This window comes from Sporobolomyces salmoneus (genome assembly GCF_050403485.1).
Source record: "Sporobolomyces salmoneus JCM6883 DNA, S_salmoneus_JCM6883_v1_ctg16, whole genome shotgun sequence".
NCBI lineage: Eukaryota > Fungi > Basidiomycota > Microbotryomycetes > Sporidiobolales > Sporidiobolaceae > Sporobolomyces > Sporobolomyces salmoneus.
The window spans coordinates 236,616-263,285 of NW_027481147.1; the positions used below are offsets into that span (position 1 = coordinate 236,616).

Genomic DNA, 26,670 nt, shown 5'->3' on the forward strand with positions numbered 1-26,670 from the left:
GCTTGATCGGGAGATGAGAAACGAATCACTTCCGCTTCTTCCCCTCCCCCTCATCACCGACCAAACATCTCCTCGCCGCATCAAGCAGAGTAGCATCAGAAGAGATTATCCGAACAGCACAGCAAGAGCTAGAGGGAAGAGAAACCTCCGAATGACGTCCCCACTCCTATTCGGTTCGTCTTTTCACACCCTCTCCCTTCTCTGCGCCTCTCTCTGCTGGCCGCTGAGCCTGCTCTCTGCCCCGATATAGTTCCGAAGAAGGTGACGCAAGATGTCGATTTCGCTCCTTCGTTACGATCGATCATCGCGAAAACCTACTCCGAAAGTCCCGACACGTACTCTGAAGAACTCTCGCAACTGAACCGTACTCGTCAAGACGCCTTGAGAGGTTCAGCCGGATCAGATGCGACGGCGAGAGATTTACTGTACAAGTATTTCGGTCAGTTGGAATTACTCGAATTGAGGTTTCCAGAATTACGAGTTCCTTTCCCTTGGTCAGTCCCCTGTCCCTCTTCTGCCGCGTTTCCGACTCGTATGAGCTCATGAGATCGATCTTTGTAGGAGCGACGCTTTCACCCATGTCAAGATCTCTCAACAATCCCTCGCCTACGAAAAAGCTTCAGTCATTTTCAACATCGGCGCAACCCTCTCTTCCCTCGCCGCCTCTTCCCCCCGTACATCCCCGGAAGGTCTCAAACGAGCATTCCACGCGTTCCGAGCCGCCGCAGGAATGTTTGTCTACATCAACGAGAATTTCCTCCATGCGCCTTCGACCGATTTATCGAAAGAAGTCGTGAAAATCTTGGTTGGGTTGATGGGAGCTCAAGCGGTAGAGATCTTTATCGAGACGATGGGTCCGGCAACGGCGAAAGGTGCGGGATTGAGAAGTAAGATGTGCATGCAAGCTTCGAGTGCGTATGCTGGGATCGTCGAGGATTGTAAAGAATGGGTCACGAAGGGGGTTTTCCTTAAAGAATGGAGTTTGCTCGTACAAGTGAGCACACTCTCGCTATCAACCCGTACTGAGTGTTGATTAGAGAGCGCTCCCGCAGACGAAAGCCAAGTACTTCAACTCTCTCGCTCAATACAATCGATCGATCGCCGATACTGCCGCCGGAAAATACGGAGAAGGACTCGCACGACTCAACATTGCCGAAACCTCCGCGAAGGAAGCCCTAAGACTCGCCCAACAATTCTCTGCCGGATTCTCCACGACTTCGACCGCGACGTCTCTCGCGGCCGATTCCCCTTCTTCCCTCCTCGAACTCACGAAAACCCATCAAGCCCTCGTTTCCGACGCTCGAACGAAAGCTCAAAAGGATAACGATATCGTTTACAACGAAGTAGTCCCGAGCGAAGCGACTCTCCCTCCGATCGAAAAGGGTAAATCCGTAGCGGAACCGATCCCGATTCACGACGTTTACGCTTCCCCGGACGTACAGAAGATCGTCGGACCCGACTTGTTCACGAAGCTCGTCCCTCTTTCCGTTCACGAATCGGCGTCGATGTATTCCGAAGAGAAAGCGAAACTAGTACGAGCCGAAGCGGAACGAGTCGAATTAGCCGACGAAGAAATGGTTTCAGCACTCGAGTACATGGGTTTACCGGCGAGTTTGGCGAGGTTCAAATCGGGTGCGAACGCTCAATCGACCCTCGCGGATCCTGGACCTCAAGTAAGGAGTTGGGTCGACGAAGTCAGAACGGGAGAAATCGAATCCCGCGTCGAAGATACGTTCAGGAGGATCAACTCGTTGAGGGATTCCGCGAGGACGAGACTCGATCGAACTTCGAACGATTTGGATCAAGAATCGAGGGAATGCGAACAGTTGAGGAACAAATACGGTCATTTATGGGAACAAACCCCTTCGAGTTCGTCGACGAGGTCGTACCGTCAAGATATCAAGTCTCATCGAGAATCGCTGGATCAAGCCGCGGCATCAGATCAACAAGCTCAACAACTTTGGCAAGGAATCAGAGGAGATGTAACGATGATGACGGAACATAGTGGGAATGCTCTAGAACAGGCTTTCATGGATGCCGTCTCGGGTAGAGGTGGGAACGAGATCAATCTGTTGGATGCAGATTTCTCGAAGGAAGAAGGGGAAGATGAAGAGACGAGACAGAAGGCGGAAGCGGTTAGTGAAGCGCTCGTGAGGTTGAACAAAATCAAGAAGGAGAGAGCCGATGTACTCAAGGACCTCAAAGAAAAGGTGAGCTTTTTCTCTCGAATTTATTTTGCGATACAAAGCTCAATCTTCCCCTCGTCTGTCACGTTACAAGGTACAAACCGACGATATCTCACACATTTTGATCCTTAACCGCAAAGGATCCTCGGCTCTCGAACCCTCTCTCTTCGCTACCGAACTTGAGAAATTCCGACCTCACCAACAACGACTCACCCAGACTCTTTCGGCGCAACAATCCGTCCTCGCCGAGATCAACTCTGGATTCAAGTCATTGACGGAGGGGTCGAAAGCGAGGGAAGCGCAAGGGAAATGGGCCGCCGCCGAGCGAGGGAAGAAGGATCTTGTGAATCGATTGGGACGAGCGACTCAAGCTTACGGAGACGTCAGGACAGCGCTCGGGAAAGGACTAGGATTCTATGGAGATCTGAACGATCTCATCGATGGGTTACAGCATCAAGTTTCGAGTTACCTCTCTCAAAGGAATTCCGAGAGATCGAGATTGGCGGCCGAAGCGGATCTCAAACAACGCCTCGAAGGATCTGGAGGAGGCGATAGTCTCGACCGAGGGATGGGTGGACTCAACTTGGGCGGAAAGTCGTCGCCAGCTCCATCTTCGTCTTCTCCTTACACCTCGAATGGTTACCGCTCTCCTCCTCCGCCTACACAATCTCCTTACGGCAACTTACCGAGCACAGGAGCGTTCTCTCTTCCCTCGGCACCGAGTCCTCCTCAGAGACCCGCTCCTCCTCCGTCGTCCTACTACGGATCTGCCCCTCCGAATCAACCTTCCTACCCATCGTACCCTACTCCTCAGCAGCCATCGTACTCGACTACTCCCTCTTACGGCTCCTCTTACTCGTCGCAACAACCACCGAATCGTCAAGGATCCTTACCTCCTCCCTCTGCTCCCGTCAATTCGAGTTACGGTCTGCCTCCTCCACCTGTTCCCGTCTCATACTCTTCCCAGCCGACATACGGTCAATACAACTCGCAGCAGCAACAACCTCAAGCTCCTACTGGCTACAGAGATCCTCCGCCACCTCCTCCCCCTTCTCGACCTTATTATTGATCTGAATTCACGTAGCTGTTTTGTCTCTCGTTCTCTGTCCCTGGTTTCAAATGTTGATAAACGTGTCAAAAGATCGGAGGGATTGTTTCATCTAACCAGCTTGAGCGTGTAAAGCGTAAACCGCTTTCCTAACTACGAAATAAGTTTCTCCGGGAGTTCCATCCAAAACAAGTTTCCCTCTCCCAACTTTCCTCACCGCGACTTTTCCTCCACTCTCTTCCATCGCTTCGGCCAGTAGTTCGTCTCGAATGTATTTCGCTCCTTTCCTCGTATCGATCCCCTTTTCGACGGCTCGAGATGCGAAATCGTAATCGAATGCTTCAGGTGGTGCAGGTCCACAAACCAATACTCCCTCTCCAGTGAATTCTGTCGGAATCTTCAAGGCAGAGAGTCGTTCTTTGAGCAAGGCGAGTCGGAGATCACCGATAAAGAGAGAGGGTTTCAGCGCAGGAAGGAGGGAAGAATCTGTTGTTGTCGAGTCTTCAGTGATTTCGACAATCTGAGATTCCGTTTCTGTTGAAGTGGTTGTCGTTTCGGGTGCTGGTAAGGCGAGCTGAGAATTCCGATCGGCGAATGAACCTCGTTCGAGCACAGGGAGATCCGACTCGGCATCGAGTTGAACGACTCCCGATACGTATGCGACGTCGTAGTCTTCGACCTGTAGAAGAACAGTGTCAATAAAGAGGCAGGAATGAAGACTAGAGCCAGAGCTTACCCTCGAAAGTCGCAGAGAAGCCATGATGGAATCTCCCAATCGAATCGAAAAGTTCTTCGTTTCTTCCCCAATCACGACTTTCTCGCCTAGTGCAGGCGTGTAGATGTCTTGAGTCATTGAAGTAATAGATTTGCAGGATGTGGCGAGATCTTGAATCGCTTCATCTGATCCGTCGACGATGACCTGTTTTCGTTCAGCAAGAGAATCAGCTAGGCGTTCATCGATTGAGTAGATCAAGCTCACAAGTTTCCGAGGATTGATCTGTGGCAGAATAGTTTTGAGTGCGCGACCATCACTGAGTCCTTCCATGTCGACGACGAAAAGGAGTGACTGAAGATGCAGTTGAACTTTGTCGACGACATACTTGTGAGGTGCTTCAGGTTTCTCCTGTGAATAAATCGCGTATCAGTGATTGAGCTCATACAAGAGCGAGTTGACACTCACCTCTTCAGCGGCAGCTTTGGCCGCTTCTTCTTCGTCCCTCATTCTCTTTCCCAACACTTGTTTCGCTCGTTGCGTCAACGGATCCTCGTCGACTCCCCTTCTCAACCATCCTTCGACATCGATCGCCTCTCCGTACGCATCAACCCTTCGTTTCCTCTCGACAACCGGGAACATCCTGTACCTCGGTAACCCATTCCCCTCCGTCAATTTCCTCACTCCGTATTCTCCCTTGACGTAAATATCGAACGACTGTCCCCTCGCTTGTCCCGCCAATGCTTCCTCGTCCAAGAACTCGTCCCACGCTCCTGCTCCTCCTGTGAATCCTCCAGTTCTTCGTCGAATCGGAGCGAGTTCATCGACGGCCATCTCTTCCGCGACGTCTTCCTCGGCGTCGGACGCGTCGGATTCAGAATCGGAGGCGTCTCCATCGGTGTGCATCATTCGTCGAGATCGTTCGAGTGCGGCTTGTTGTTTCACGATCAAATCGGCCGCTTCTCGTTCCGCCGTTAGATGAGCTTCGAGTTCGTCTCCTTCAAGATACACTTTTCGGTTCATCTGTGAGCGTCGAGTACTTCCCTCAAGTCAGTCGATACAAGACGCTTGGAGGAACCCGCAAAACTCACCTCGATTTCGACTTGCTGATCCATCTGTACCTCTTTCCCTACTTTCCCCTGTCCGTACTTGACTCCATCTTCTTGTCCCTGTTCCCATACCTCCTCAACCAGCCATCGACTGAGACTACCTCGTTGAGTTTGTTCAGTGAGAATGATGAGATTCTCCGGTCGACGGGAGAAATCGATGAATAATGCTCGCGCGTAGCCGTATGAGAGGGTCGAAGGGACAGTGAGAACGAGTTTCGGTACTTCGGGAGGAATGGTCGAGTTTAATTCGTCGAGTGAAGTAAAGATTTTGAGATTTCTGCGAGCAACCGAGAAGATCAGCTCAAGCTTATGAGAAGCGAGAGAAAGCAGCGACGTACCCGAATTTGAGAATCTCTGAACCTTTGTCACCACTGACTTGACCTCCCATCCATTCCGTCAAACTTCTTACGAAACCAACCGCGTCTTTTCCTGTTCGACTCAGTAAACAGAGTGGATACCGGTTACCTAGGTTCGAGAAGGACCAATGGGATTCAAGGAGAACTAAGAGTTCGAAGAGTCGTGCGGAAGGATCGGTAGGGAGTAGGATCGAACCGGACGATTCGAGAGTTTTCGTGATTAAATCTGACAACATCGAGAGTGATGAGTGATCTAACTTGTCGAGAAGAAGCGCTCAATCAAAGCTCACCGAGTAGTTTCCGTTCCCGATCGATACGTTTGATGTTGACGGCTTTACTTCTCTGAGCTCCCACGACGACAACTCCCATTCTTCTCATATTGTCGTCAACGTTTCCTCCCGACAAGAGCGACGTCGGATCTAGATGATGTTCTTTGATGTGATTGAAGAGAGGGGCGTAGAGGAGGGAAGAAGCTGAAGATGCCGGCGAGAGGGAGGAGGAGAGTGAAGGTCGGAGAGTGTAGAGCGAACCTCCAAGAGTATGTCCGGATCGATGAGCTACGAGCGTGTAGCCCTTCAGCGGACCTACGACATGGTATAGTGTGAGCTCAGAGACAAGGGGAGAGAATGAAAAGGGAGAACGAACCAGAAAGATGAATCGGTTGAGTCCACCGAACTGCGTTGATCGCGAGGAAAGCCTCTCGAATCTCCTGAGGTTTCAACTTCCACACCTGATCCCACGGATCTCTGCTACTACTCCCTTCGCCGACCTTCATCTCGACATCCTCCTCGACGGGCTGTGGTTCGACGTCTCGTTCCTTCAAAGTCAAAGTATCGTCTCCCGCTTTCATCGTCAATTCCTTCTCCCTTCCTTTCCCCTTTTTACTGTATTTCCCTGTATCGTTCTTCTTCGCCTTGTCCGTCTGTCTCGATTCGTTCCTTTCTGCAGCACTCCTCGCTTCGACCCATTCTTCAACTGCGTATCTTCCCATTTCCCTCGTCGGTAACGTCGCGTAAACCGGACACCTGAGTCCGCATCTCGCTCTCAACCAGGGCAAGAGTCCGAGGGAGGTCAAGAGTGGATGGGAGAGGAGGACGAGACTGAGTTGAGGAGCTAATCGTTTAAGTTGAGAGAGATATTCCGTCACTTGCTCGTTCGTGAATTCGATTGAAGGGGAAGGGGTAGATGTAGAGCTGGAAGGGAGGTTCGGCTCGGGAGATCGATCGTAGACACCACAGTCGAGGAGGATTTGGGCATTGTCGACCGTTAAGAGGTAAGCGGGGGGACAGGGGAAAGGGCCCGAGAGAGGAGTCAACGAGATGCTCATTCTCGAGATATGAGCTCTCTCGTGACTTCTAGGTGTGCGCGGGCGAGGTAGATGGTGGTAGTGAGCAGAACGATGCGAAATCGACTGTGAGCGAGAGAGACAATTTTCTCGTTAATTCTGACAAGCGATTCACTGGACGGACGAGGATGTATTCTAGAAGTCTACTATAGTCCAGACGCTAAAGAGAGAGAGTCTGACAGACGCGACTGAGTGAGTTATTGGAGAGCGCTCTCTCACTCTCACCTTCACCTCCAACCACCCACCTAATCTACTTACCACCAAAATGGGATTGTCCATCTCCAAACTCCGTGAGTGCTTGCCCCCTCTTGAGCGCTCCCCGTCCAGGACCGCGTGTAGTTTGGAGAGAGAGGTGACGGGTGTTCCCTTTCGCCCGGTTCTCCTCTATACGGTACGCGGTAGATTCGAGTATGGTCACTGACTATTGCTCTATATCTATGTACTATCTCCCTACGCCTTCGTTCGTCCTTGGCGCCACCTTGAATCGATCTCTCTAATCTGAATCCCCCTCCTTCGAAACTCCCCTTCTTCTCATCCGATCCGACTCGTGAACGCGTCTACTCCGATGTGATCACTCCCCAACGTCTCCCTTGATGCATCCGCCTCGACCTCGTATCGTCTACACGGCTCTTTGTATCCTTTTGATCGGACGACACGCATTCACCTCGAAACATCGACTCGACGATTCAATTCCCGTTGTTGAACAGTCTCTGGTCTCTTCGGAAAGAAGGAAATGCGTATCCTGATGGTTGGACTCGACGCCGCCGGAAAGACTACGATTCTTTACAAACTTAAACTTGGTGAAATCGTTACCACCATCCCTACGATCGGTAAGCTTGCATTCCTTTCCGGCATTGTCGAGGATCGAGTCGGGTTGTCACTCGGTGGAGCGTCATATTGCAATTGTGGCCAAGGGCTCAACAAGGAACCTTTCGAAAAACAAAATCGAGTGTTTACTGATTCCGTTTCTATTTGTGTCGAAACAGGATTCAACGTCGAGACTGTAGAGTATAAGAATATTTCATTCACAGTATGGGATGTAGGAGGACAAGACAAGATTCGTCCCCTCTGGAGGCATTGTCAGTTTCTCTCTCCTTTTATCCGTTCTACTACATCGTGCTGATTGTTTCGCTATCGTAGACTTCCAAAACACCCAAGGTATCATTTTCGTCGTCGACTCGAACGATCGCGAACGTGTTTCCGAAGCTCGTGAAGAACTTCAACGCATGTTGAACGAAGACGAACTCCGCGATGCTCTCCTCCTCGTGTTTGCCAACAAACAAGATCTTCCCAACGCGATGAACGCGGCCGAAATCACCGATAAACTCGGTCTCCACTCGTTGAGGCAACGAACTTGGTACATTCAGTCGACTTGCGCTACTTCGGGAGATGGTCTCTACGAGGGTTTGGAATGGGTGAGCTTCCCTCTGACCTTCTGTCGGGTTGTGGAGAAACTGACATACTTTTATAACTTTGTAGCTCTCTACCAACCTCAAGCGACGAGCATAAACGAAAACCAAATTCAAAAAACCTCTTCTCTCTCTCGCTCTCTCTGGTCTTAGTCCAACGCTTTCTCTCCTCTCTCTCGCCGCCATTTCTTGTTGCAAATTCCCCTCCTCACTATCGGTTTTGTCTGCACCCAACGTCCTACCGTTCCTCGTCTAGGTAGTCCATCACTCTTCAGACTCTTTTTTCTTGAGCGCCTTTATTCTTCTTTCTTTGGTCGTTTTTCTTCCCTTCTCTTCCATTCTGTGCTCTTTTACAACGTTCCCCTTCTCCCAGAAGCGAGATTTTCAAGTTGCGAATCGAGAGAGCGAGTGTATGCAAAGTAAGCGAGTGAAGAAAAAGAGAAAAATGAGCCGCACTTCTTCTTTCTTCTTCAGAAACTAGCGGAGTTCTATACCAAAGCCTAGGATTCGTAAGTCGCCCTTCTAAGCCTCTTACAGTACCAAAGGCACATGGCGAACTCCCAAGAACGATCTAAAAGGACTTTTTATAATGTTTGACTGCCTCTTGATTACTCTACGCTTTCATTCTTCGCTTAGCACCTACATTCCAGCTACCACTGCAATACTCTTTACCCCGTCTTTCATCCCGATCTGCTAGTTGTGAGGGAGAGATTTGAGTGAGGAGAGGAAACTGACTTGCTTCTCCTTCCTTCACTTTCCTCGACCGATCCAGCACATCGAACGCAATGGCGAGCACCTTCAGACCACAGCACGATCAACCAGTAACGCTCGCCGAACTCTCGACTCTCGAACCTGAACTTCTGGTCAACGGTGAGTCCTCACCTCTGTTACTTTCCTCTGTCAGTAGGAGCGTTGGATAGCTGATTCGGTATCTTGCAGCTCGATAGAGATCAGCCGATTGGAGAACAGTTTGAAGCACTTGAAAAGGAGCAATGAAGAGTTGAAGGAATTCATCGAGGTAGAAGACGATGAGGAAACGAAAGCAGAGTTTGTGAATACCGTCTTTGAGAATCAGGAGACCATGTGAGTACACTCTCTCGAGGAGACGGTCGTTCGGAAGGAGTACCGGCATCGGATAGCTGACGAATGACTTGCTTCTCTCTGTGTTGCAGCGCGAAACAGGAAGAACGGATACAGATGATCAGGCTGGCATTGGAAGAACAGATTGGAGTACAGGCGTCGAATTCGCATTACTCGACTCGCGAAGATACCATTCAGTCAACATCGACCTCCGCTCCGACGCAACAATCGACGAGGAATGAAGCAGCTGAAGAGGATGAGGAGGAAGAAGTCACAGGAATGGCTGGAGCAGTGAGGAGAAGTCAAGTCGAATCGGAGAGACGAACGGGGAACGAAAGTGTCGAGAGTCAGACGACGCAAGGACGAAACGGCGAGCAAGATGAAAGCAGCGGAATGTATCTGTGAGAGTATCTGTTCCTCTCGATTGGTATTGTACATATTGTAAGGGACACGTGAGTTCTCATCCAGATCGCGACAGAATGCCGTTGAGGATAGAGAGAGAGTTGACTTTCCAGAGGTATCGTACGATCGTTAATCTCTGCAACTAACGCCTTCTCTTTGCGCACGAGACAGGTCGACCACTCTCACAACATCGATTCGACGGCGACTACGATGCAGAGAGCCCGTCTCTTCGCTGTCAGGACGAAGAGAAAGTCGACACTTTGAACTTGACAATTCCTCAATTTCAGTTCGACGCGTACAGTATTCGATTTGACAATTTCGCGTCTTTAAGGACTCGGGAATCGACTAGGCCCTCGCTCGAATGATCGAAAGGTTTCCTTTGATTGGCCGACCTAACTTAGCGTCACTTCGCAATGATCGCACGATCAATTTTGTTGGGCTGTTTCAGAGGCACTCGTTTCGTACGTAATGAGGGCACTATCGAAGGAGAGTGGAGGAAGGTAGAGGATTCATTCAACAGAAACACGAGCGACACAACAAACAAAACATCGGAGAAGAACATCAATCCGAAGAATCTCTTTCGCAACCTTCCTTCTCTCTCTCTCTTCTCTCTATACACTCGCGCTTCTCTCTCAAGACTCTACAACACTCGCTTCGGCACTCTTCCACTCGTTTAACCGACTACACACACTCGTTTTCTTTCCTCCTTCAACATGAAATCCACCTTCTTCGCCCTCTCTGCCCTTGCGGCCATCGCTACTTCGGCTTTCGCCTCCCCCGAACCCACCATGGAGAAGGTTATCGTCAAGAGGGACAACACCAAGCCGACTGATGTTGAGATCCTTAACTTTGGTTAGTCTTTCATTTACCTTTCGCTTTCGCGAGTTCATTCAGCTTTCGCTTTCGCGCCAGGACGCTGACCTGTTCCCGACACGCTTGTGTCACTCGCTGATAGCCCTCACTCTCGAATACCTCGAACGTAACTTCTACGCCGATGGTGAGTCTCGATTTTTCTCTCAATCGTCTGAACTTCGTTCGCATTCGTTCGCATTCGTTCGCATTCCGCATTCGTTCGCATTCGTTCGCATTCGGGAACTTGGTCAACCCCGCTCGCGTCACTGACACTTTATGCCTCGACCCGATAGCTCTTAAGAAGTTCTCCGCCGCCGACTTCAAGAAAGCTGGATACCCCGACGCAGTTCACGCATCCTTCGTCGCGTTGATTATTCCTCTTCTCTCTCCTTTCATTCTCTCTTCGATCGTTACTACCGTTGGAATTCAAACATCCTTCCAGTTTGGGACAGCATCTGGCAGTCGAGAATCGAGAGCTGCACGAGTGCAAGTTCATGCCTATCGAGTCCCTTTCAGATCGCGGGTAGCGGCCGGACGGGCAAGTCGAAAAATCGCAACGGCGGCACGTAAGAGACTGACTGAAGGGTATTGCATCACGACGACGAACAAGTGGAAGCGTTCGGAAGTGAGAAGTTCGGGGCGGAGGATGGTACGACGAGAATTACAGCAAAATCAACTATCCGTGACAACTTCCAACTTGTTTCGGTTCAAAATTTTCTCCATAGCGCCCATAGCTTCCAATCGAACCGCGAGAGTACAGGTAGGAATGAACCACTTGTCTAGACGAACTTTGATTTTAGGATCTGTAGCTCCAGCGAAGCGAATCACCCAGGTTTTGCTTCCCGAAGACGATTGCTCGCGGTAAGCGATCGGGTCGCCGAGGTGCTTGACTTCCATGACTGAAGGATCGATCCTGAGATATTCCATCGCCGCGTCGGAAAGGCTGAGATTGAACTGCCCTCCAACGGTTCTCATGACGCCCCCATTGCGAGGTTTCAGAACAGGGTGAGCTCGAGGTCCCGTAAACCAAACGAGCTGTCAGACCAAACTTCGCGCGTGAGGTTCTGCTTGTCATTGGAGAGAGGAACGACGGGAGGGAGGAAAGTGACGAACCGAGATGCCGTCTTGTTCAGCGCGTTTTTCATCCAACCAAGCCTCCTCACTCCACTGTTTCGAGGTACGTTGAAGCACTTGTTCCCTTTTGATTCGAACCTACACGACCAGAACACGTCGATCAAATCAGCAAAGAAAAACGAATGAATCACAAAGACCAAAAACGAATCACGAACGAGTTTGGCGGCATTTTCAGCGGTCTCCAAATCAATTCCCTTTGAAGCGAGATAATCGACTCCTTCTTGACCAAACCTGAGAAGAACAGCTACTCCTCGAAGTGCGAATTCGTAACAGATTGCGTCGACGAAACCTTCATCTTGATCGAAAGTATAACGTTCCTGCGAGAGCTTCAACCGTCAGTCTGGTTAGAAGCTATCCCCGATGAGAATGACGTGGACTTACGACGAGTCGAGAAGAGACAGGCTCCTTGACATCGCGATTGGCGATTTTCGAGGTTCGGGGGACGAGAAGGAATTCCGTATCGAGAGTTTTGTCATCACGAACAACGATCTTCGCGCATAGAACCGAGTTTCGAGCACCTCCGTGTTGAGCGAATTGCTGGCTGAACGATTCAGAGCATTTGAGCTCAGAGTGGTAGAGACCTCCAGGTCCGATGAAGGGAAGATGCAACGTCTTTCGGTTGGTTCGATCCATTCCCTTCGTCTACTCCCGGAATGGATCAGTTCTTTTCTGGCAATGAAGCTTAGATAAAGACGTACCAAGCGAAGTCCGGATTCAAAGACAGCTGTACAGCGCTGAAAGTGTTCCTCGTCCTGCGGAAACTAACAACCGTCAGCACGCTCACCTACTCCTTCAATACAATACGAGTGGTAACACTGACGCGAGTAGCTACTCGTGCGATTGGATACATGCGGTTAACGAGAATTGATTCGCCGGGGATGACGAGCGGTACGGTTCCTTTCCTCGATTTCTCAAAATCGATCCTGTCGAATGAACGAACCGTGTCTCGAGCCAACGCGATGTTGTTTTCGCAGATGTGGAGGAGACCTTTCGACCAAGATCGAGGTGTGATCATTGCCGCGAAGAGCTCGCCGTTGTAGACTTCGTTGTTGTGGAGGTTGACGGGATCGTGCGGAGAGTTGTGGTCGCCGTGGAACGGTACGTCGGCCGTACCTTGTCGTACATTCGAACTGTGATACTGTGGTGACGAGGGTAATTGTAGCCCGAACCAAATTTGGGGATGATGAGAAGAGAAGAGAAACAAAGACGAGGTCAACGTCAGTTTCTTCCTCCTCGCTCCCACTTTCTTCACCGAGCTTTGGACTTACAGCATGTTGATCACCCCGAGCCGCCATGCCCCCAACCGCATAACTCGATCCAACGTATTCGTGATCCTCTACTTTCTTCCCTCCTTCGATCCTCTCCTCGTAGATAGGTTCGTCCTCCTCGCCTCGTCTGAATACTAAATCTCTGGTTCTCAAATCCCCCGAGTCGATTTCTCGTAGGTTCTGGTCCAAACCAAACTGTTTCTTCTTCGCCAAAGTATCCAAAATCGTATTCTTTCCGTGACGACGACGACATCCCTTCCCGACTTTTACGTAGATTCCGCAAACGACAGAGTACTTCTTACGGATACGAGGAAGGTTGTCGCGAACAGAGGTGGGACGCTTGATGGGAGGATTCGACAGTCGTTTCTTTCGATAATCTACCATCGCGAGGAATTCGTCAAGTTGACCTTCGTAGACGAATCCGTCGAGGGTGACGTTGGCGATTCGAGCGTCGTCGTGGTTCTTGAGTATATAACCAGCACTTCCATCGAGACGGTGACCATTGGCAAGGTACTGACCAACCTCTCTCGTTTCGTTCGTGATAGACTCCCAGGCTTTCACGAATCCTATCAACACTGTGGAGGAGTCAGAGACTTCGAGATCTCGAGTAAGACAGCACACTCACTTTCAGTCTTAGCAGTCTGCCCGAATCGCTCGAAGAAAGCAGCTCTTGATCTGTTCGATTCCTCCTCCGAAATTTCCTGTCGGTACGGCCTCTCGGATCGCATTCTTTTACGTTCTTCCTTGAGAGTCACGTCTGCTCCAGCGTACACGACTCCGTCTTCCTCAACCAAGAGGTGATGCAATCGAGGAGTTTCTTCATCGATTCCATCGTCTTCCTCCTCTTCTTCTTCCTCTGTTCCATCCTCGAAGTCCGAGTCGAGGTCCTCGTCGTCAATAGTGAGGTAGTGTTTGTCTTTGGAAGACATTGCGAGTTGAGTTGAGGATTCAGGATGAGGACGAGGGATAGGGAAAAAGAGAAGAATCGTTTCCCCACTACATCCGAACGAGTCACTTTCGACCTCTCCCTTCTTTCCTTCCTTCTATTTCCACGATCGCCTCGCTCTTCGGCACTTCTTCTCGATCTCTTCGTGCTGACTGCGTAACCGCACAACCAATTGTATGTCTTCACTGCTCTCGCTCACACTGTCGGCTTCTATCCTCTCGCTCCTAGCTGACGTTGTCATTCTGTCTTTCGCTTCCTCACTCTTTCTCCATCTCGTTCTCTCCGATTATCATGATTTCACCTTCCTCCGGATCACCTCTCTCTCGGTCGCACACCGCAGTTCTTTCACTTGAAAGACCAAACACTTCGACTTTTCTCTGAACTTTCTTCCCCCGCCGTTCTCGACTTCTCCTTCTCCTTCGTCCTCTGCTCGATATCAGTCACTAGCGATGAAGAACCTAGACCGTCGTGCGAATTGCAACGGTATCGTACTTGCGCCTGCGCCACTCGGAGCTGCGAGGAAGAAACTACTCAAACGAAATGCCGGAAGCAACAATGGGGTACTCAAACTTCACAAGTCACACGCTGGCACTCGTGATGAGTTGGTGGATCTGTTGGTCAACTACGGTAACGGAGCGAATGGAAAGCTCGCAAAGGTAAATTGACTCCTCCTCTTTGGCACGAAGGAACCTGACTGATCAGGATCGTCTTCGCCAGGGATGTCCAGTCGATAAGTGCGATCACGCTCAGATGGAGTGGTCGCGTCCGAGTCAATTGTTGAATCACGTTCGAGGTGTACACCTCTCTTGGGATGTGAGTTTTGCTCTCTCTTACCTTTTCTTTCGCTGTCACAAGGCTCATGCTACGTGTCTTCATCCCTGGTAGCTTCGTGGTCTTCAAAGTACTGTCACCTCCGAAATCAAGGCTGCTATCGTCGAATTCGACAAAACTTTCATCGACGAACGCTCACGAACGCTTGTGATCAAGCGATTCATCTACGGCCTCGCCGACACGGAATTCAAACAAGCTCTCACCTTCGACCCTTCGCAAGTCGATGACATCAACGATGAAGTAGTAGCGAACTTCAAACGAACTTTCGAGGTCAAGTTCAACATGATCCATGCCAATGGTTGTCTCAAGAGCAAGGAAGATTTCGAAGATCTTCGTAGGATGAACCGTCCGGGTGTAGTTTGGAAGGATGGAGAGCTCAATTACGACGACGCTGAGGAAAGTGACGACGATGCGGAAATCTTTACGGAGGATGAGATCGATCAATCGCTTGAGACGTCCCAAATCGATTCCGACGACGTGAGTCTCGAGACCCTCGCTCTTTCCTGATAGATACCTTACTGACACTTCCGTATGGACTCGTCTGCAGGAAGAAGCCCCCTCGACTCCTCGCTCGAACGAAGTAATCACTCTCTCTTACCCTTCGATTGCGATTCAGTTGAAGTATCTGACAGCCCTTGAACATTTCGTCGCGTCAGGTCGAACCTCAAGTGATCAAGACTCAAGCTACGAGGGTCCAAGCGATGACGAGTCGTTCATTGGAGAGTCGAGCGAAGAAGAGTCGAGCGAAGAAGAGTCGAGCGAAGAAGAGTCGAGCGAAGAAGAGTCGACCGACGACCCCGAAGGCCTCCTCCTCCCTCAAAAAGCTTTCGAAAGGTGCTCGTGCCCCCTCTGCTGGTTGGAAGAAGAAGAAGATTCGAGCCGATCCCTCCGACGACGATGAAGACAACGATGATGAAGACGACGACGATCTCGCAGGTTTCCGTTGCGGAGACGATGAAGTCGAATTCGATGACGAAGACCGCTTCGACGACAAACCCGACAAGTCCTTGATCGTAAAGTCTCGACTTCGTAGCGGCGACTCCGAAACTCGCTCCACCTCCATCCCGGATCGCTCCCGCGACAGATTTGCCGTTTTACGCGAGTCTCGTGCTCGCAAACTCGCCTCCGCAGCCGACGACATCGGAGTTGAAGACGTTGATGGTGCTGGAGACGATGGAGACGATGGAGACGAAGAAGAAGAACCTTCGCGAAAGAGGATGAAAATTCGCAAGCACTAAAGTGAGTCTTCACAACCTCTTCATCTCTGCATCCTATGTTCGAGTCTTTGCTGAAGTTCTCGGAATAACGCAACAGAATGAACGTTGAAGTCGCAACAAATTCGAAAGGAAAAAAGCTAGGACGCCGATTCAATGTCTAAACTCTCTCCATTCTCGACCTCATTTCGCACGTAATCGCTTTTACTCACAGTCCCGTATGTTTCGTGGTCACTCTGATCGATCTGTACTTTACTCTCTTCGTTGCCGCTCTTCCCTGTTCTTCGATTGTGTTTGAGTTTTCCTTCTCCTTCTCCCCTCTATAGCTTTACCCCTGCCTGTCTATTCCTTTCCTGCACTGGAGTTTCTGTCTCTGTCTCGTCACCATCTTCGACTTCGCCAGAGGTACATTCGCGCATGATTAGTGTTGCGAGCGTTTCTTGCAAAGCGAGTAGATGCGCGATTTGGCGAATACAAAGAAGTGAACGAGTGGGATTGAAAACTTGGCCTGAAGCTTGCGTATGTGAGAACCGACAGACATCAGAGAAGGGAAAGTAGAGTTTCTGGGCAAATCAATGCTCGAGCTTAAGCTTGGGTGTGAGTCTCAATTTGAGCCAGCTTCAAATCGTATCTTTCCGGATCTGGGGTGTCCAAGCTCGCATAGTATCCTCTCGTGGATATAGGCAGCTCGCCTCATACACGCGAGTGATATTGATCGAACTTCGCCAATTTGCGCATTCCGATCAACTCCGAGTCGTCTTTGCTTCTCTCTTCTTCCCTACGATCTCGAGCTACGCTACGAGTCTGAGACCGTCAGAAGTTGATAGAGCTCGTCTGCCATCAATTGCAAACACTGTTGACCGGAAACAGACGTGCGGAAAGTGATGACTTCAAGCGGAAGAGATTTCCTTGAGAATCTTCTGATACTCGTCGGCAAGCGGTTTCGTGACTCGATCTTTCGCTACACCACACGAGCAACTCATCAACAACAAGCTCTCACATTCATATATTTGAGAAAGACGAAAACAAGCTCACCGAGTTCCCTCAAGACATCTCGCAAAAGATCTCGTTTCGAAAGTCCAAGCACGAACGGAGTCCATTCCTCCTCGATTTTCCTTCCGGGTTTGCTACTCGCGATATAAAACGTAAATCTCAACCTCTGAAACCCCTCAAAAGAGGGGGAATAAACTCACTGATATATCGGACCCAATAACTCTCGAATCATCTCCGTCGCTTTACTCGACAACCCCAATTCCCTCGTATGAGCCAGTAGCGAAGTCTTAGATTCTGCCGGAGAGTCGAGAGAAGCAGCCATATTGATTCGAGTTTCGAGATGGGACAGCGTGATCGCGAGGTTGAAATCTTTCGTCGAAGCTTGAGGTGTCGCTTGTTCGCCTGCGAGTTTCTTCTTCTCCTCTTCCTCTTCCATATTCTCATCTTCTCCCTCATTCGCAATAATCTCGTTGGTTGCTCCCTCAATTGATTGAATGATTTCTCTTCCCATCGTACTCGACGCATTCGTATTCCTTCCTCTTCTTCCTTCCCATGCATCTGATTTACTCCACCAAGGCTCGCAAAGTCGAGTCCAGCTCTGGAGATCTTTGTCATACGAGAAAGTCGAACCGGAATCGAGAGCGATGAGAGGGGTTCCATTCGGAAGTGGAGCTGAAGTCGTGATTGAAGGAGACGGGTGTTTTCTAGAGGTAGTGGAGGAGAGGAGAGTCGAGATGTTGAGAGGCGGGAAGAGAGAGCGAGGTCGAGGGATCGAAGGCGAAAGATCCAACACGGAGAGGAATCAGAGAGCGGTGATTGCGAGAAGGTAGGATCCTTCAGCGGCGAGGAACGAGAGAAGAGAGTCAAGAACAAGCGTCGGAAGCAATCTAGAGAGTCAACAAACGAACAAGCGAGTCAGTAAGCGAAACAGACGGAAAACGAAACAGCTTCGAGTAAGGAAAAAAGTCGACACAAAGAAGAACAAACACGACTCACCTTCTTCCAGTTGGAGACCAAGCGATCAAGCTTCCATCCTCGCATCCTACTGCAGAGAGGACTGGTGATCTAGCGGCAAGAACGACCTAATTCGGAAGATAATCGACCCAAAGCGTTTTCTTCGTTGTCGCGATTCAATTTTCCGCTTGGTCTTGTCCTGTACATGACGTAAGCTCGTCAAGATCACCATTCGGCAGAATAGCGAAAGAGACGACTCACGTTCACCTCGATCGAAATTCCTCCATTCAAACGTATCTCCCGCATCCGAACCCTCCCCGTTCAAGCTCCCAAAACTGACCACCTCTTTCACTCCCAACACCCTCTCACTCTTCTTCTCGGCAACCCGTCCATCCGTTACTCGATTCGATACTTCTGAAGTCGTTTCGTCTTCATCTCGAGGAGCGGTTTGCTCGACAGGAGCGATTGCGGCAGAGGTAGTGGCAGCGGGTTGAGCTGGAGGTGTGATTGCTGGAGCACCAGGCTGAGCGGGACGGGGAGGTCGAGGACGAGAAGTCGAAGTTTTCGGGAAATCGGATAGTTCCTCGAGTAACGGTGGATAGCGCTGCGCGACGATCGAAGCGGTAGTCAGTTTCGACTCAGGATCTAGAGCATCGAACCGGAATGACTTACCTTCCCTCGATCGAGAAGAGTTTCGTGAAGAATCTTCGGCATCCAAGGAGTTTTCTTGACCAAAACGACGAGTCGGTGATGCTTGGGTACCTCGGTTCCGGCAGCTTTGTATTCGAAGTCTTGAGTTTCGGTCAAAGGGACGATCCTCTTCCCAATGTGATAAGCTTCAGAGGATGAGGGTTGGGAACAAAGCGTCGATCCGGAACGATACGCGGGAAGAATCTAGCCATATACGTCACATTCTAAGGTCAGAGGTACCGAGATGAAGAAAGAGAACGCGCGAGAGAACTCACTGAGGAGTCCAAATCCGTCGAGTTCCGATTTCCATCCGAACTCGTGAGAAACAAAAACGAAACCTGTTGCGACGATGATACCGAGTCAGCTCCAGCAGATCCAGATCCAGATATTGATTCACATCCTGAGATCGATGACTCAGAAGCGACGACTGTGAGAGATGGGGAAGTCACTCTATAACATTTCTCCTCCTCACTTTCTCTCGCGTGTCTTTCGCTAGCAACGAGGCAACGAGGCAAAAGGAAGTCAGCTTCACTTGTCAGGGCTGACTATCAATGCGACAAACTGATGGACCGGAAGAGAGCACTCACTCAGCACAATCAGACTCGATTCAGCTCCCTTTTCAGACGCTCATTCTGACAGATCCATCTCACTCCTACTCTAGATGATTGATCAGCTCGAGACACTCACAGAGGGGACGATACAGACGATGAGACAACATACAGATGAAAGAGAGACTCACTGTATGATCCATTCGAGTCATAGTGAACCATTTCCGAGTCCTCTCTGTCTTGTGGAGTTTCCCTTCTCTTTCACTCAGTTTCGACGATCTCCCTCTTGCTCCTACGACGAACAGACGAGTACTTGATTCTTCTCCTCCTGATAGTGTCCCCGTTCGATTCCGAGAGAGTAAAGTGAGAGCGAGAGTCGACGTCGAGAGTGGTGATTCTTCCCGAGTCTCCCTCCTTGCTCTCCTGGTGAGTCCCTCTCGTTCATTCGATTACTAAGGTCCTTATGATTGATATCCACCGCTTGATTATGTCGAGTATCGAGGCGGAGCAGTTGCTGGGAAGCCGATTGAGAGAGTCTGAGATTGAGTCGATTCTACTGCAACGGAGACGACGAGACTAGTCAGCTTACACTCTTGTACGCTCTACTACACTCCCTGTATAGTCCTTCGCACCCAGAAAGCGACGAGAGGGAACTCACTCTCTCAATTGATCAACTCCCGTCTAATTCTCCCTCGAGTGTCCAGCCGTTTCTGTTCCAAGTGTACGACTGAGATTGTTGAGATGATCGAGATGAGCGGGCGAAGAGTCGAGGTGATTAGCCGGTGAGATGAAGGAGAGAGAGTCGCTGGGAGGGAATCTCTCGCACAGTTTCAAAACTCGCTTTTCTCACCCTCTCACGATCGGATGACTCTCGCATTTCGACTAATCGTGTTCTGGATTGCATGACATTCGATCTACGCAAAAAACGCTCGCATAGAAAAGTTCAAGTTTCCCTCTCTTTCTCTCGAGTTAGCTCCCTCTATCTCCTCAACTCGCTTCTTTCCCATCGTTCTCCCGCTTCTCAGCTAATGTATACTCTCTGAAGCTCCTCCCGTGTTTTGAGCGAGATTTATTGAGGGAAAGAGGTGGAAGAAAGGGAGTTTGGTGAAAAGCTGAGAGTTGAGTGAGTTTCAAGTCTGTGTGCACAAGAAAAGAGAGTCAGCTTCGGGTGCTATGAGTGCCGATTCGACTCTAAAGGACGATAGAGAGCGAGAGAGAGCATACAGATCGTTCCAAATTGACTCATTCCAGTCTTTCAATTCCACTCATTCGAAATCTGCATGCCAAATCTGCTACATCAATGCGAGCGAGTTAGTTTCAACGTCACCTTGTACGCATTCAATTCGCCTACGAGGAAACGGGAGGAAGAATACTCACAACAAGCGATTGAGGTCATTCGGTTCGATTTTCGTTTTTTTCGATTTCGAGCTGTAGACGCTGTTACAGACGAGAACGTGAGTTAGCTGTTCGTGGAGGGGTCATTTTCAATCGATGTGACGACGATGAAGGGAAAGAGAAACTCACTCTGAGCTTGCTTGACTCGCTTGATTGATTCTCAGACTTCCAACTCATTCTCCTCTTGCAGTCACTCATTTCCCGTCTCCACTCACTTGGACTCAAACCCACTCGTTTCCTTTGCTCTCGATCAACTTGAATCCTCACTAACCAGTCTGAGTGTATACTGTGGAAAGCGAATAGAATCTCCTAAACATGACCGGGACCGAGGCTAACCACTCACTTCAACCTTGTGTTCACCCTCTAAAGCGTACCTCTCCCTCAACGCTATGTCCAGAGCGTGTTCTCCTGAGCCAGTTTGAGCGAGTTGGTGGGAAGCACTTCGGGCGAGTTTCCGTTCTCTCCTCTCCTACTGATGCAGACAGCGAAGAGACTGGTCGGTGAATACTCCCACATTCTACTCGACATCCCCTGCGGTGTTCCCATGCACTCAGACACGACAAAGAGAGAGATTGATGAACTCACTCGGTTTGATCAGAGACGGGTTCCCCTTCCTTCTAGGTCAAGGCGATTTCGCTGGCGTTCGTTCTATCGACTGTTGAGATACTGCGTGTGCGACTGGTGCACTGAGTGCGGTAACACCGAGAGGGAGATGGAGAGAGAGGCAGCGCAAGTTGAGAGACTTTCTGACGCTCTCGAGTCAAGACTCTCACATCCTCTTACGCACCTCTGCTACACGGTTCGATCTCGATGATCCTCTCGGCTAGATTGAGCGGGAAGAATTTCGAATCCGACGAGTTTGCTGAGAGCTTCTGAAAGTGGTTTCGAGAGGGGTCTCTCAGAAGGTCAACAAGCGAGATTGACGCACTCTAGACGACATCCACTAGAGCAATAGACTTTACAAGCCTCAGAAAGCAAGAAACAAAGACAGAAACCAGCAGGGATGAGTCAACTTGAGCGAGGTTTCTCTCGGGTGAATCTGCCTCTCATTGTCCTCTCAGAGTCGCTTTCCTACTGAGTGAAGATCTTTGCATGTGCTGGGGGCGTAGAGTCCTTGAGAAAACCACAGGAACAAGAGAGAGAGGAGAGGGGAGTCAGAGAGGTGGCTAGGAAGAGAACATGACGATGACTGAACGGTTTTCGATGGAGCTCAATAGTCCTCTTCGTCACTGCTATCACCTCTGTATCCGTCATTGTTCCCCATGAGTGCCGTCGCGACCGCTCGTCTTCTCGAGAACGTCGGTGTTGCCGCCTACTCTGGAGCTGCTCCCGATATCTCGGACAAGGCTTACCTCGCTGTCGCCGCTTCGATCGTCACTGTCGAGTGAGTTCTTCCTTTCTTATCGTCTACCGGTTCTCTCTGAGCTTCGCGAACTGATCCTTCATCGCTTGCGCTCTTCCAGAGCTCGTCATGCCAGCGCCCTTAACACTTACCAAGGAGCAAGCGGATTCCCCGAGGCCTACGACTCTCCCCTCTCGTACGATCAAGTCTACTTGCTAGCTGCTCCTTTGATCATCCCCAACTGGTGCGGAGCCGGTCAACTCCCTCCCGGTCTTCAAGCTTTCCCTGCTCTTCAAATCGTCACCAAGGTCAGTTCGAAAATCTCGTCTTTTCCCTCCGCAGAGGAGAACAGGACAGGTTCGCTGATACGCTTCGACCTGGATAGATCCCCCGCTCCGGACACAAGTCCGCCATCAAATTTGCGGAGAAGGAAAACTACTCTGGAGATTACTACGGTATGTCTACGTAGCTCTTCCGACAGCTTTCTTCCGAGTCTCAGACTGACACCTCGAATTGGTTCAACTCAGGTGCGTTCATCGCCGACAACGCAGTCCAATACGTCAAGATCGATAAGGCTACTTAAACTGTCAACGTTCCTAAGGGTCTCTCCGGTCTCACCTGTGAGTTTCGTTGCGCAAAGACCTCAGGCTTGACCGTTGATGCTGACCTTCAAGCTTGTCTCCGTTCCTTCTAGACCTCGTTGTCACCACCTCCGACTCCTCTGTGTACGTGCTCTCTCGCTTTCGCTAGTCTCGTCTATTTTCTTCCTTCGCTGACACTTGTCCTTCGCTTTACTTACAGCGCTTCCGCCGACACCGTCGCCGGACCCGGTGTACTCTACCTCGCCTAAACGACTGAGAGTCGCTTGACTCCATCCGTACCTCGATCCGCTTTTCGTTTTCTCCTTTCGACTTTCCTCTTTTTCGACAAACCCGTTTAACCTCTTCAAGCCTTTTATCCCGAGCTTGGGCTAGCGACTTCCATGTCGCCATAGTCCCTTCTCTGTCTCTCTATATCTTCAGGATTGTCTGTTCGTTATGTTTTCCTTTTGACGAATCAACGTTGGAACCTATTTCTCTAGCCTACCTTCGGCGACCGCTTTCGCGTAGGCACAGTGAGGGACGGCCATACTGTCCTCTCCTACGAGTTGAGAGAAGTCGATCGCTCTGTGAGAAGCAGAGCGGGAGGAGTCACTGCGAAAGAAAGGCGAATTATCTGTTGGTCTGTGCTCGCACATCGTTGTCGTTCCCGTTGGCCGTATCTTGAGCGTGCTTAGCACTGGCTCCTTTCTATTGTACTGTCCCGACAGAGATAGATTCTCGTGAGCTGTCGTCCGAACTTACGAGACTCGGAGTTGAGCACACCGTCCAAGGGATTTTCCACTCCCTCATCTTCAACTCGGCTTCAGTTGTTCTTCTTCTGCTCTACCTTTCACCTGTTCGACTTTCGACGCTGGCTGAACGCTACTCTGATCGCTGGAACCCGTCAAAGCTGTCGACGACACCTCTCACCAACCTCTCACGGACGTCTAAAACTCACGCTCCTCAAGTACCTTCGGTAGCTCCTCTACGAATGTTCTCGGCAACGATGGAACAGTCACCGTCTTCTTCTCGCCGGGTGATGATCCATGGACCCCACCCAATGCTCTCAACGCCTTGCGGCTGCGAACTCTCATCGCTTGAATGATTCTGCGGAGGGCGGACCAAAACCGTCACTCGGGGGCGAGATATAGCAATCGATAGTCTCGAAGCGCCAGGAAGACGAGACAGGGTCTCGGACACTTACGACGACGTCGAAATTTCACGCTTTATTTCAAGCGTTTTGTGACTCACGGCTAACTTTTCCCGTTGTCGACAGCCGCTCCTCCTTCATTCGTGGATATCTGTTTGTCGTGGTTCTCCTGGCAACTCGAGCCGAGTGCCCGGGCCCAACGCAAAGCCCAAATGTTTCGTCGAGGATCAGAGCTGCTCTTCTGACGATCGCTTTCTGTGAGTATCACGTGAAGCCACAATGACTCTGAGCAGCAGCTACACGTGTGTGCTGTATGTTCTCGTCTGTGGAGGCGACAGAGCCTGCTAGAAGTGGAGCGGAAGGAATGGTTTCGACGGAACCCAATCGAGATACCCGTAGACGATCGAGTTCGTGGTTTCTTATCGTTTTCGTACCTTTATTACAGTGTGGATTCGGCTTCCGCTTTGTGTCTGATGCCGTACGAGCAAGAACCTGTGTCTCGAGCACGTATCGGCGCGAGTGACGGAATTTTCGGGCTCCGAGCGATTCGCTCGGGTAGATGAGCTGCATATGAAGAAAGCGCGTCAGTATACTTGCTCCTGAACGGGAGGAGCGAATGAAGTGTTCACCTTTGAGAGGAGGGAAGGGGGAAATTGTCAGTTGAAGCGATAGCTATCAATCCCAATCCATCTTCAGGTCGCAGCATTCCTTCCGAACTCCTGGGACGACAACAGAAGTCGTGGAAGTTGATGGAGGGGACAGAGAAGCCACATTGATGACCGCGTAACGGCGGAAAGAGAAAAGCAGAGTCACCAGCGAAGTCTGTTTATCTCGTTTGATGGGAATCGGCAGCCGCGCGTCTTCTATCTCGAACTGTGACCAGGTTTCCGTGACATAAGCAGATATACAGGGTCGGAGACAGGTAGCACTGAAGGCTCCGAACCGGAGGAAAGTCAAAGGGAATTCTAAGACAAGCCCTTTCCACCGGTCCTATGTGAGCTCCAGGCTGATGACAGTCTTGAGTATCTGTTGAAGTCGAAGAGTCGCATGGTCAAATTGTGCTCGAGAGTGTAGGCTCGAACAAGTTGATCGAGACTTCCGAAAATCACGCAGCGTACGCGGTCTTGTCGCACGGCAGTGGGTCTATTTAGCGGTTGAGATATCGTATAGGCGTTCTTTCGGCGGTAATCGGGCGTGGAAGTGAGGAGAAGGAAGGAAAGAGATGAACCCAACGAACACGCTGCTTCTCTCTCGCTCACCATTACGACCAACCTTGACCGCGTCACCGGATCATCATAGAAGCGTGGAGTTATGTCGCGCAACGAACAGCTCTTCGACGTCGAAGACCATTCTTCCTCCCTCAACTTTCAAGGTCAGGTTTCCCGAACAGCTATCTCCTCTCGCTGCAGCGCGACTGACCTTACCTGCTGTGCACAGACTTTGGCAACTCTACTATCACCCCCGACTTGCCGTCCGGTCGGATCTCTCCCGCCGCAACTCCGAAAACACAGGCTCAAAGAGAGTACTATCAGGCGGAGCAAAGGTTTGGATCAACGATCGAGGGAGCGACCAAGAGCGGTGGAGTACTGAATCTAGACTTTTGTACGCGGTCTCCGTCTGTTCGCGCGATCGAAGGAGCTAACGTCGCCTCGTTTCGCAGACTCGAGTTGGTTCGACGTCGACACTTTGACGGTCTTGACGCGATGTTACAAGACTCTCCTGCCGAAGGAAGACTACGTGAACGATGTCCTCTCCGGAGTACCTGACCTTTACGGTGCGTCCTGTCATCGAGCATTCTCCGTACATCACGAGTTGACCATTCTTCGCGTCTAAGGTCCCTTCTGGATTCCTACGACTCTGATCTTCTCCCTCTTCTTGACTTCTTCTCTCATCTCCTCCGTCAACGCCTACCTCGCCGGTATCGAATATACTTATGACTTTACTCGACTAGGAGCTGCGACAACTGTCGTGTGAGTTGTCTTCCCCTTCTTCCGGTCGTTGAGCTAGTCTGACCCTTTTGAGCTCGTTCGTTCAGCTACATGTACTTCCTTGGTCTACCGGTCTTGGTGTGGGCAGCGATCAAATACTGGGCAGGAGCTTCAGATCGATCTCCCGTCGAAATCGTCAGCCTGTACGGTTACTCTTCGACTGTTTGGATTCTTGTCGCAGTAAGCTTCTCTCTCCACCGTCTTCTCAGAGCATTCGGCGACTCATCCAACGTTTCCGGCGGTAGTGGCTATCTCTGATTCCTTCGACGATGGCTCGATTACTGTTCGTCTTCCTCGGCACTCTCGTCTCCCTCTTCTTCCTCCTTCGCAACCTGTATCCGATTCTCGCGAATGCGCCAAACGTCTCAGCTCGACTTTTAGTAGTAATTGTCGGTTTCCTTCATCTCGTTCTCGCCGTTGTCCTGTATTGGTCGTTCCTCGAAGGAGGCTCGGGCAACTTGAACGCGAATAAAGGACTACCGGCAGGAGGATCTGGCGACGGTACCGTCGGGAGCGAAAAGTACAAGTTTCTGTAGACCAGTTGGGAAATACAAGTCCGTCTCTTTCGTCTCTCGCTGAGCCAGAAACGGTAGAAGTAAGGGCCACTTCTGCTTGTGAGCGCATATGTGAGTTTTGCGGTCTTCTTGCAGACCTCGAGTGAAGGCAGTAACTTCAGGCCTGAGCTCGCCTGACGAAACCTTGTACGATCAGGTTTGGCTCGCGCGCGATCTGCGTCCATTGAAGCAGACCACGTGATTCAGCGCCACGAGCTTACGAACAAGCTGTGGACTTGTGCCAGGCGAGGGAAGTTTTCCTTCGCCACGTCCGTGAGATCGTCGAAAATTCTCCGATGGGCTCAAGCCCTTTCGACGTCTATAAGTCACGAGACTCATGCCCACGCTCCTGTCGAGGAGGTATGGACAAGGGACGAGAAAGAACGAGACTCAGACTCGAGACTCGAGAGAGAATTATCGTGCCAATCGTCCGACGGGATGGGTTCCTCTCCGACTCTCTCGTTGCAGTGCTTGAGCTGCTGTTCTCCGCTTGACGTGGCATGTCCGGTTACGATAACGCACCGACACCCGTTAGGGCTGTGAGGGAAAGCTCTTGGCGAACCAAATTCGCAAAGGTTTCAAT

General features: G+C 50.6%; 11 protein-coding genes across 11 annotated transcripts; 7 read left to right on the forward strand and 4 right to left on the reverse strand.

The window, feature by feature from the left end:
• Nucleotides 1-151: 151 nt before the first annotated feature.
• JCM6883_007255 (uncharacterized protein) lies at nt 152-3,255 on the forward strand (the record flags this gene model as incomplete). The annotated part of the gene is made up of 5 exons (XM_076631383.1): nt 152-173; nt 251-494; nt 562-994; nt 1,053-2,210; nt 2,281-3,255. The coding sequence occupies 5 exons, from the start codon at nt 152-154 to the stop codon at nt 3,253-3,255; spliced, it is 2,832 nt and encodes a 943-aa protein (XP_076488687.1).
• A 91-nt stretch (nt 3,256-3,346) lies between these two features.
• On the reverse strand, nt 3,347-6,738 carry CFT2 (cleavage polyadenylation factor subunit CFT2; the record flags this gene model as incomplete). Its single annotated transcript, XM_076631384.1, has 8 exons — nt 3,347-3,913; nt 3,971-4,153; nt 4,214-4,357; nt 4,415-4,969; nt 5,038-5,332; nt 5,394-5,637; nt 5,702-5,995; nt 6,057-6,738. The coding sequence occupies 8 exons, from the start codon at nt 6,736-6,738 to the stop codon at nt 3,347-3,349; spliced, it is 2,964 nt and encodes a 987-aa protein (XP_076488688.1).
• A 283-nt stretch (nt 6,739-7,021) lies between these two features.
• Nucleotides 7,022-8,265, forward strand: JCM6883_007257 (uncharacterized protein; the record flags this gene model as incomplete). The annotated part of the gene is made up of 5 exons (XM_076631385.1): nt 7,022-7,046; nt 7,464-7,586; nt 7,743-7,835; nt 7,897-8,171; nt 8,236-8,265. The coding sequence occupies 5 exons, from the start codon at nt 7,022-7,024 to the stop codon at nt 8,263-8,265; spliced, it is 546 nt and encodes a 181-aa protein (XP_076488689.1).
• A 685-nt stretch (nt 8,266-8,950) lies between these two features.
• JCM6883_007258 (uncharacterized protein) lies at nt 8,951-9,650 on the forward strand (the record flags this gene model as incomplete). The annotated part of the gene is made up of 3 exons (XM_076631386.1): nt 8,951-9,035; nt 9,113-9,248; nt 9,338-9,650. The coding sequence occupies 3 exons, from the start codon at nt 8,951-8,953 to the stop codon at nt 9,648-9,650; spliced, it is 534 nt and encodes a 177-aa protein (XP_076488690.1).
• Nucleotides 9,651-10,360: 710 nt separating this feature from the next.
• JCM6883_007259 (uncharacterized protein) lies at nt 10,361-11,026 on the forward strand (the record flags this gene model as incomplete). The annotated part of the gene is made up of 4 exons (XM_076631387.1): nt 10,361-10,499; nt 10,603-10,644; nt 10,793-10,960; nt 11,016-11,026. 4 exons carry the CDS (start codon nt 10,361-10,363, stop codon nt 11,024-11,026), a joined length of 360 nt encoding a protein of 119 aa, XP_076488691.1.
• Nucleotides 11,027-11,171: 145 nt separating this feature from the next.
• On the reverse strand, nt 11,172-13,830 carry JCM6883_007260 (uncharacterized protein; the record flags this gene model as incomplete). The annotated part of the gene is made up of 8 exons (XM_076631388.1): nt 11,172-11,534; nt 11,613-11,711; nt 11,789-11,950; nt 12,015-12,275; nt 12,332-12,385; nt 12,454-12,771; nt 12,902-13,467; nt 13,527-13,830. The coding sequence occupies 8 exons, from the start codon at nt 13,828-13,830 to the stop codon at nt 11,172-11,174; spliced, it is 2,127 nt and encodes a 708-aa protein (XP_076488692.1).
• Nucleotides 13,831-14,296: 466 nt separating this feature from the next.
• Nucleotides 14,297-15,916, forward strand: JCM6883_007261 (uncharacterized protein; the record flags this gene model as incomplete). The annotated part of the gene is made up of 5 exons (XM_076631389.1): nt 14,297-14,503; nt 14,565-14,660; nt 14,733-15,155; nt 15,226-15,258; nt 15,335-15,916. The coding sequence occupies 5 exons, from the start codon at nt 14,297-14,299 to the stop codon at nt 15,914-15,916; spliced, it is 1,341 nt and encodes a 446-aa protein (XP_076488693.1).
• An 866-nt stretch (nt 15,917-16,782) lies between these two features.
• Nucleotides 16,783-17,396, reverse strand: JCM6883_007262 (uncharacterized protein; the record flags this gene model as incomplete). The annotated part of the gene is made up of 3 exons (XM_076631390.1): nt 16,783-16,853; nt 16,928-17,019; nt 17,086-17,396. 3 exons carry the CDS (start codon nt 17,394-17,396, stop codon nt 16,783-16,785), a joined length of 474 nt encoding a protein of 157 aa, XP_076488694.1.
• A 619-nt stretch (nt 17,397-18,015) lies between these two features.
• On the reverse strand, nt 18,016-19,289 carry JCM6883_007263 (uncharacterized protein; the record flags this gene model as incomplete). Its single annotated transcript, XM_076631391.1, has 5 exons — nt 18,016-18,038; nt 18,101-18,443; nt 18,512-18,733; nt 18,805-18,867; nt 19,269-19,289. 5 exons carry the CDS (start codon nt 19,287-19,289, stop codon nt 18,016-18,018), a joined length of 672 nt encoding a protein of 223 aa, XP_076488695.1.
• A 2,445-nt stretch (nt 19,290-21,734) lies between these two features.
• Nucleotides 21,735-22,664, forward strand: JCM6883_007264 (uncharacterized protein; the record flags this gene model as incomplete). Its single annotated transcript, XM_076631392.1, has 7 exons — nt 21,735-21,856; nt 21,936-22,122; nt 22,200-22,269; nt 22,342-22,373; nt 22,416-22,434; nt 22,509-22,539; nt 22,616-22,664. 7 exons carry the CDS (start codon nt 21,735-21,737, stop codon nt 22,662-22,664), a joined length of 510 nt encoding a protein of 169 aa, XP_076488696.1.
• Nucleotides 22,665-24,856: 2,192 nt separating this feature from the next.
• On the forward strand, nt 24,857-26,069 carry YIP5 (Yip5p; the record flags this gene model as incomplete). The annotated part of the gene is made up of 6 exons (XM_076631393.1): nt 24,857-24,917; nt 24,983-25,147; nt 25,206-25,319; nt 25,380-25,515; nt 25,581-25,713; nt 25,779-26,069. The coding sequence occupies 6 exons, from the start codon at nt 24,857-24,859 to the stop codon at nt 26,067-26,069; spliced, it is 900 nt and encodes a 299-aa protein (XP_076488697.1).
• Nucleotides 26,070-26,670: the final 601 nt, after the last annotated feature.